General features: G+C 36.7%; 1 protein-coding gene across 1 annotated transcript in view; it reads left to right on the top strand.

The window, feature by feature from the left end:
* The first annotated feature begins 386 nt into the window (after positions 1 to 386).
* Positions 387 to 9566, top strand: part of LOC107583636 (ankyrin-3-like) — a 50912-nt gene continuing 41732 nt past the window's right edge. The window contains exon 1 of the mRNA XM_016269923.1: positions 387 to 650. Within this exon, the coding sequence (XP_016125409.1) occupies positions 585 to 650 (66 nt within the window). The 5' untranslated portion in view covers positions 387 to 584. The remainder of the gene's footprint in view (positions 651 to 9566) is intronic.

Below are 9566 nucleotides of genomic sequence, written 5' to 3'. Positions count from 1 at the left end.
CATATGAGCAGAGTATTGGCAGCAATCTGAATATATCTCTGTTTACTGTGTGAGAATAAGAGTTTACAGCTATTGTTCTTACTTTCTTGTCATTTGATTGTTCCTCTACACCTCCTCGTTTTGTTTCACTCTTGTTTAATGTGTTCTCTCCATCATTTCTCTCTCTCTCTCTTTCTTTGTGAATATTAGGATCGTCTGTGTGGGTGTGCTTAACAGATCAAAGCAGGTAGGCTATTCAACAGGATTACGCTCCTCTGCTTTTCTCCTTTCTCTGTTCTAAACTAATCTGTCCATCCCTGTCTCTCCGTGTCCCCTCCTTCTCTCTCTCTCCCTCTCTCGCTCTCGCTCCACTATCTCTCCACACCCTTTCTAGGGAACACCGGACAGAAGGCGGCGAGTCTTCTGGAACACAGAGGGAGAGAGTTCACACGAGAGAGCGTGTGCGCGTCCCTCAGCATCTCTCCCATCAACAAACACCATCAGCGGAGCTTTAATGGACTTCTCTGCCTGGTCCACGTTGATCCAAGTGAATGTTGGAATAAGGAGGATCGCCCAGGGAGTCCGATTGGATCAGCTTTCCCAAAATGAGTGAAGAAGCCAAAGAAAAAAGTAGCTCCAAACCAGCGCACCGTAAAAAGAAAGGCAAGAAGGTAAGGTAGAATTGCAATATGTTGTGTTATTGGGGTTTTGGCTGTTGTTTGCTCAAGGGCTCGTGCTGGATTGATGAAGATGCTTTAAAGCCACTGAGAGCTAGAAAAGTCAATAAGGGAGGTGTATGCCAGGATTTTGGAAACTATGGGTTTTTGATTTTTTTTTATTGATCTGAAGACTGCTATCCCAATGCATTGACTCTGATGTAATTTGTGTTGGCTGCCAATCACAGCATATTTCTAATTTTAATCCTTTAATAAAAAATATATTTTATTTTTATATAAGTATTTTTGTAAACTTAATTTTTTGAAACTATTTTGCTTTGTAATACAAAAACATAATATTGAAGAAAAAAATTTGTGTGCATGTTTAACTGTGAGGCATATTTTGATTGATGATTTCTTGGTATATCAGAAGATGGTTATTAGTGGGTGTGGTTTAGGTCAATAGGTCGATGTGCCTTTTCTGACAGTTAAACAATCTGAACCAATTTTTTTGGAATTAATTTAAATTACTTTTTGGAGGCATGTGTGTGAGTGACATGAAAAGAGGACGTGCAAATGGTTATGCATTCATGAAAGCATGTCCATCTTATGAAGCTGTGTATGTGCTGAGCTGGATGCCGTGTGTTTGTTTATATGTGTCGTTATCAGACTCGTTTATTTGTGATGTTATCAGACTTTTAGAACACTTTTGGTGTGTGTGTGACCGTGTGCGCTCCTCAGAATGTTTAGGATTTTTGCGCCTGTGTGTGTAAGCACTTGTGTGCGTGCTTGTTTGTGCATCTGTGCGGTTGTGTTTCTGAATTTGCATGTTGTGGAATGCTGAGTGATTGACAGATCCTGTCATGCAGTTATTTGGGAATTTGCAGAAAAACAAAAACATCTCTTTTGTCAAGAGTTATGTACGCCACATACACACACACTTAAATATTGAAATGGAACAAACGTTTTAATATCATATGCAAATATGATTTTCAGCAGTGCCTGACTGTTAGTATCAAACGTGTGTGAAGTCTGATGTTTGACACAAATACCTTAAAACAGTTGCATTGCTCTCCTTTGACTTTGAGGCTGATGGTATCTTTGAGCCCTCAAGGGACAAACTACCCCCTCCAACACACACCTAAACAATTAATGGATTTTCACCTATTGCCAATGGCCCCTCCATTTTTGGCTGTGCTTTTGTGTGTGTATGAGTGTGTACTTGTTCTTTATGAGTCATGCCATGTGGTATGTAGAGATTCTCCTGTTGAACTAACATTCATATCTTTTAAAAACATATACAGAGCAGCTGAAACATACACACACACACGCACACACATAGCAATGTTCTTGGTACACTAACAAATGTTAAACGATATGTAGTCTTTGTAGTTGCAATTTAGTTTGGGCCAAGACAAAAATTAAGCTACCACACTGCTACCACAATGTTTTTGTCTCGTTTCCAGTTTGTATCTTTAAAAGAAGATTTGAATTTCAGATATTAAAGATATTAACACTTATCTTGAATGTATTTGCGTTATTTGAATGTAATGTTATTTTATTTTATTTTATTTAAGATTTTTAAAAATTATTTTTACCTTACTGGTAATAGATTTTTACGATTAACAAAATTATTTTTTTTGTAGTGTAGTACGGGTTCCAATGATATTTCATTATTTCATTATTTCATTATTTCATTACTAATGGCATCATTTTCCTCAGCCATTAGTAAAAGGTTTTGGCAAGGAAGGCATTTTGTCAGCATTTTAATGGTCTGCGCCTGTCCGTGCATGTGTCTTGGCCTGCTTTGTTACTACACTGTGAGATAACCATGTGTTAATGATTGTAGTCATGGAAACAAGAGAAAGAAGGAGAGATTTAGACAAGACAGACCAACACAAAGAAGTATAAAAGCTGTCATCAGAATCGTATCTTTAAATAACATACACTGACGTCATATGAAACATTTTGCATTTGAAAATTCGAGATTGATCTCTCCAATACATTTTTTTTTCTTCATCGGCCCAATCAACAGACAGTATCACACGTGTAACAGCTCTCATGTCACTTGTCGCTATGGTGCTATCCAAGATCACATTGAGTGTCTAAAAGGGAGTGAGAGAGATGTTGTCTGCTGTCAAATCAAAATAAACTTCATATACTTGAAATCATATAAAAAATATTTTTTTCACACCGTTTGTGTGATTTCACTATTTATTACTTCTACTAATTTCCTTAACGGATGGTTCCTGAGTTCCTCATTTGCTCTGACTCCATCTGTTTTGGTCACACACAACTACACTTTTCTCACATGCTGTGTTTGAGTGAGTGTGTGCTTTGACATTTGTGCGGTCATAGATGTGAATGTGTGTATGATGCTGACATGGGGCGTGGTGCTCCATTATAGCCCCTCTGCCACCATCATGTCCTTCTGGCTGACACACACAGACACACACTTACAGCACTCATGAGCATTGCAACAGAAATATCAGCAAGTAAAAGAGATCCGACCACTTTGGCCAGAGAGATCAGACCTGTAAGTGGAGGGAAAGAAAGTTTGTTTGAAGGGTGGAAGGAAGAATTGATTGTTGGTATGCTGGAAGGAAGAAAGAAAAGGGAAGAGGAAGGAAAGAAAGAAGGAAGGAATCCATTCAGGAAGGAAGGAAAGAAAAAAACATTTCTGTCAGGACCACTATCGTCAAAATGATAGATACTTAGCATAAAGTTTGGTTTGGCGGTATGGTTCTGTTCTGGGCAAAAACCTCCCTGCCCATCCATGCAGCCTGTCATGAATGAGCAGGGAGATGGTATACTGGAAGTAATGAAAGAGAAATATTTTTGGTAGGGGGAAGAATGGAAAGAAAGAACAAAGGATTGTTGGTATACTGGGTAAAAGAAAGAAAAAGTAAGAAAGATTGGATATTGGATAGAAAGAAGGAAGAAAACACATTCTGGAAAATGGAAGGACAGAAAGTAAGATTGTTGTTATGGAAGGAAGGAAGGGAAAAAAAAGATTTTTGGCATACTGGAAGGTAGTAGGGAAGGGAAGGAAGATTGTTTGTAAAGAAGGAAGAAATGAAGGAAACAAGAATGGATTGTTGCTATGTTGGAAAAAAGAAAGAAAGTGGAAGGAAATGAAAGATTGGTACCGGAAGGAAGAAGAAACATTCAAGAAGGAAGGAAAGAAAGATTGTTAGTATTGAAGGAAGGAATCCAAGAAAAAAATGGATTGTTGGTATGCTGAAAGGAGGAAAGAAAAGAGAGACTAGTATTGGAAGGAAGGAAGGAAGGAAGGAAGGAAAACATTAGAAAGGGAAGTAAGAAGAAAGATAGAGATTGTTAGTATGGAAGGAAGAAACAAAAAAATCATTGTTGGTATGCTGAAAGGAAGAAAGAAAAGGAAGGAGGAAGGAAAAGAGATACAAGAAGGAAGGAAGGAAGGAAGATAGAAAGAGATAAAGAGAGAAAGAGAAAGATTGTTGGTATACTGTAAGTAAGGTAGAAGGAAAAAGAAAAATTGGTACTGGAAGGAAGGTTAAAATCATCCAAGAAGTAAGAAAAAAGAAAAATTGCTGGTATACTGGATGGAAGGAAGTTAGGAAGGAAGGAAGAAAAAACTTTCAGAAATGAAAGAAGAAAATACATTTATGAAAGCAATGAAAAAAGAACGATTATTGGTATGCAAGCAGGAAGAAATCAAGGTAGGAAGGAAGAAAAAACATTATAGAAGGAAGGAAAGTAAAGAAGGAAAAATGAGCCCAGCGTGAGAGCAGAATGAGAGAGAAATAACAAGCATAGATTTCTAAAATAGCGGGATCAAGAGAACAAGCTGCTTTTCTTTGGATGAAGGTAGAGAGAACCCAAAAGATGTCGACTTAAAGTGCTGACAGAAGGCATGGGAACATAAACGTGTGAGAGCAGGAGATGATGTAAACAAAACGAGCGAGCGAGGGAGGGTTAGTCTAAATGGAGAGACGGTGTATTTAAAGGGGCTGAGGGCACTAAATCATAACCGAGCTAGAGAAACCGTTGCCATGGAGCTTTTGGCAGAGGGGCAATCCATCAGTCTGCTCAACTGCACATGCGCAGACACATATGTTCACATGTAAACACGAACACATAGATTTGTGCACACAGAAATATTCATTAGAGCTTCCTAACAAAACATAACTGGGAAAACAATAAAAATGATTATTATATTTTAAGATTTGCAATGAAAGAATACATATTTAAAGCTAAAGGTATCATTAATACGTTTCTAAAAGTGTGCTGGTGTTCCTGGGCCAGGCCGGCAGAACAGGTTAGAAAGGAAAACGTGACTGATACTTGAGCAAAACATTCTGTTGCTCCCTCTGTAATCTTAATCCCACTTCTGAGCAAACAGACAGATTTTCCCAGCCTATCCAGTGTCTGCAGGAGAATCCAACACACAACCGGTTCCAAACGGCAGTCTGGGGAAATATTTAGCAAGAGGAAAGGCACCCCGAGACAGATCGGAGAGGAGCGAAACTGAACACCTGTCAGGGAGAGAGACAGAAGGAGAGCAGACCCCATGCTGACTAGAGTAGCATATGCAAGACAGGTCTTACACTAGAGGGGTAATGTATCTTCAGGCTTTCAGGATACATTTTGACCTGACAGCAATTAATATTAATCACCACGATTGATTAGCAAATCCATATGTTATAACCTTTGTTATAAGTCCTGTGGTGTTGTGTTTACAGATTGATTGACAGTAGACCTAGATGTCCTAGATTGTCGTGGTGATGTGTGAGTATGCGTGCAAGTGTAAATCCATGTGTTATGTGTGTGTGTAAGTAACTGATAGAACTCTATCAGGAAAGAATCCGCAGCATTAGTGAGCAGTAACAGTCTGAAGTGCTGATGAGGCAGTCTGGGTACTAGTGTTGCTGGTCATTTGGCTCTGCAGCGATGAAGCTCTTTGGCCCATATCACACATTCTGGACCTCCAATCCACCAGTTGCACTGTGTGCCCCTTCTCTTCTGAGTACATATTTAAATATCACTCCGATGACACCCTGTAGACTCAATATTGGGATGAATCCATGTATGCATACATCCAGCACAGCACATCCTCTCTCGCTCTATGGACTAAAAATTATAGTAATAATACATATATTAAGCAATTACATGTATTCAGTGACAACAGTGCCAAAATGCCTTCTTTGAGTAATTTATATACATATATGTGTGTGTATAAAATATCATTCCATTGTTTTCAGTTTTATATTTCAGATTTTTCATATTCAAGATTTTCCCATGTTCCCTTTTAAGGAGAAAGGAGCTTTATTTGCAAATCTTTATTTTATACTCCAGAAAACATATTTACAAAAAGGTATGCCTTCATTTCCATTTCCATTTATTCATGTAGCTCTCATGTAAAACATTTTACTGTGCACTACATTTACAACAGAAACAGTCGCTTCGGAGTAACCTGGGGTTAAATGCCTTGCCCAAGGGCACATGGGTAATAGGGAAGCCCATAGGTGTTTAAACCAACAACCCTTGGGTTACTAGAATTAATCAATAAACACATAAGCAAGTTACCATCACGCAACATAGTATGTGACATGAGTTTTAAACACACACAACAGAAAGCTTTGAGTACATAACAGATAATTATAGGTGTGTGAATCGTCATGCAATAATGCATCTGCACAACGGTTGCTGTTGTCTGAGGTTTCCATACTTTTAATTCCATGTGGTTGCAATAACAGTAGTTAAACACTCAAGCATAAGAGAGGAAGATCAATTTTAACGTTACCTGGTTTTCCATTACACGCCCTGTTTACTGAAACTAGCACTAATAATTACAGGAATAGTTATTTGTGCCTTTATAATGAGTTGTTTTGATGTGCATTTGCTCCACCAGTGCGATGACTAACTCATATCTCACTTCAAATCAACAATGTCTCATTCACTAATTGTGCATATGCATGTATTTGTACACTTAATGTTTTTACTAAATTTTTTGTGACTTGTATGCACTGTTGCAGTTATTGTAGTGGGTATGACATCTTAAAAATATATAATCTTAACAGTATAGTCTATTCAAAAATATAGTTTATTACTATAATTAGTAATTTGTCTCTAACAGTCTTCACAATTAGATATGAAATGAACAAAATGTAGAAGCAGAACATAATGAATTCAAAATGTGATTTCGAAATGTCCTGTGACAGTAAAAGGTCTAATGAGATTAATAAGAGAACCGGAGCAGAAAAAAAGACAAAATGATGTTGTTTGAAGATGTAGACGTTATTGAAGGGTTTCTGCTGAGCGTGTGTTTAGAGGGCTCTATTTCAGAAACATCACCAGAGAGATCTGCCTACATTTGCCTGTTCCTCCCTCTCTCTGTTTCTTTCCCTCAATCTGTTGGCCATATTCCAGCGCTCAGAAGCGCAGTTCAGAAATGCACCTGAGACCAGCGATCACCCTCACAAAGAGAGCCGGAAGTTCAAGAGAAAGAAATGGCAGTGCTAATGGTGTATTATGTTGGACTAAATGAGGAACTCCCACATGACTGAAGAGAGTTATATAAACACGGCTTGTGGATGGGATTGTGTGTATTCACACACACACACACACACACACACACACACAAAGATGCGCATATTTCCTTTTGCTCTCTTAAAGTAGTGTTCGGTATTACTGTATGGCTGTGCAGACAGAACTGGAGTTAGAAGTACAGTAATGTCAACTCATGCACACTGTCTTGTATTAGAAGTTTTAGGTGTGAAGTGCACTGGAAATCTGACAACTTGTATTGAAGTTTGTTGGTGTTTTTATGAACTTGTTAGTTGGTTTCCCAACATTTGAATGTTTAACATATTTGAAATGTTGGTGTTTGTTGCTTACAAGTGAACACTTTCTTTATTCCTACAGAATCAGGTAGAATATGTAGTGTATTCTGCATCTTTAATGGGATTTTGTTTGTGCAATTGTGCCAAAAGCTTATTACAGGGACAGTCTGCTTGTAGCAACTTAGGGTTAAGTGACTTACACAAGGGCAAAATGGTGATGGCAAGTGCAGAGGCAACAACCTTACAGTTACTATCACTGAACCTTAGCCTCTACACCACACTACTTCTTGAAGGACACATAATATATTGGTACCCCTTTGGTTATGTACAAATTTTAGAGGTGTTCTGATTCACTTGCTTTGGTCAATATTGGATCTATTGCACATTTAAGTTTTTTTACATTTAGATTTGATCTAATATCATAAAACACTCACAGTTAATCTTTAAAAACCAACGTGATCTCATAATTCGTATGTATTTTACGTAAAATGTGGTTCTATAAAACGTACATTTACTTACGTTTTTACAGGCACTAAAATGTACAATACTTACGTATTTTCAGCCTCTAAACGTACAAAACTGACGTATTTTCAGCATTTTAACGTACAAAACTGACGTATTGACGACACCTAAAAATAAATCACACAAACAATAAAGAATACTGTTAAATTTAATCTTTATCAAATCTCAAAATTAATATCCAGTTTTCATACTGTATATTATAATGGTGTGATGCCTAATTTCACTTGTAGCACTTGTAAATTGATTTTTAATTTGATTTAGATTTTTTATTTAATTTGATTTTTATTCTTTAACTTGTGTAGACAAACTTATATAGAATTTTAATATTGTATCTTTACTGTTAAATGAGAATTTTTTTTTAACCTTAAAATGTAAATCACATCTTTAGATGGGAAATTAAAATTTCTGTGTGTCAGCAAATAACAAACTGCAAAAATAATGATTGTTTTCAAACAAGTTTCAAATACTTAATCTTCATTATTTGTTAGAAAAATAAGCAGTCCCACCCCTATTTAGGATCAAAAGAAACACAAATCATTTTGAAATTTGATTCTCCTCCACTTCTCTTTCTCTGATGAAGTATAGAAATTTCAGATCACAACCTTTGTGTCTATCTTTTTTTCCTTCTATCTTTTGCAGACATATTGGCATCATTTCCTATATGACTATCTGTCTAATCCATCAGTCACACACTCATTGTACGATCTCCTTTACACACACACAAATGAGATATTGAATTTCGGTTAAGAATATGGCAAAAACATCAGATTATGTCCTCCCACGTTCACTTCATGAGCTGAACAGAAGTCAGGTCAGGTTTGGCCTTGAGCTTTGATACTTACTTGAGATCAGTGATTATAAGCTAAATGAATGCACAGAGAGAAGGATTGGTTATTAATCTGCAATTAATCATCAAAGACTTATGGCAGTATCACCAAATGAAGCATAGCTTTTTATAAGGGATTATCAGGCCTTGTGAGAGTGTATGGATGGAGCAGAGAGCTTGGAGCAGAAATGAGAACTGATGAAGAATTGCACTAATGGGAAGTAGCAGTAGATTTGCTCTTTGATGGGTGAGCATGTGTCTGTGTGTACCAGCACTTAATGTGGTTAATAACCGGCCTTTGCCTTCTGGTAATACTGTGGTTCAGACCTGGATGATCTGTCCTTTCTGGGGATATCAACAAAAACAGTGTTCATAAATCAATTTACTTCCATAATGTGATGTATTTTAGAGTGAAACAGGGTTTTAAAAAAAAAATATATAAGACTTGATTTAATCTAGAATTGATTGTATTGTGAAAAGTATCACTTCAAGCAGCCAAGTAAAGACTGCTTTAAGCAGCATCTGTGAAAAGATGCAGTCTTTTTTTTAAATTCCATATTTCTATTCATAATTTCGTATTTCTATATTCATATTTTTTTTACGGTTAAAATGTTTCAAAGCGTTAATTCTGTAGGTGTTATTGTTTTATATTTTTATATTGTCAAATTGTACTATGTTTTATAAAATAATTGATAGAGAAATGGGGAAGGCTAGCTATATATATATATATATATATATATATATATATATATATATATA

The sequence above is a fragment of the Sinocyclocheilus grahami genome, unplaced genomic scaffold (genome assembly GCF_001515645.1).
Source record: "Sinocyclocheilus grahami isolate Dianchi unplaced genomic scaffold, SAMN03320097.WGS_v1.1 scaffold54.1, whole genome shotgun sequence".
In the NCBI taxonomy this organism is placed as follows: Eukaryota; Metazoa; Chordata; class Actinopteri; order Cypriniformes; family Cyprinidae; genus Sinocyclocheilus; species Sinocyclocheilus grahami.
Note: the sequence above shows the minus strand (reverse complement) of the source record. Positions and strands in the feature narration are given on the sequence as shown.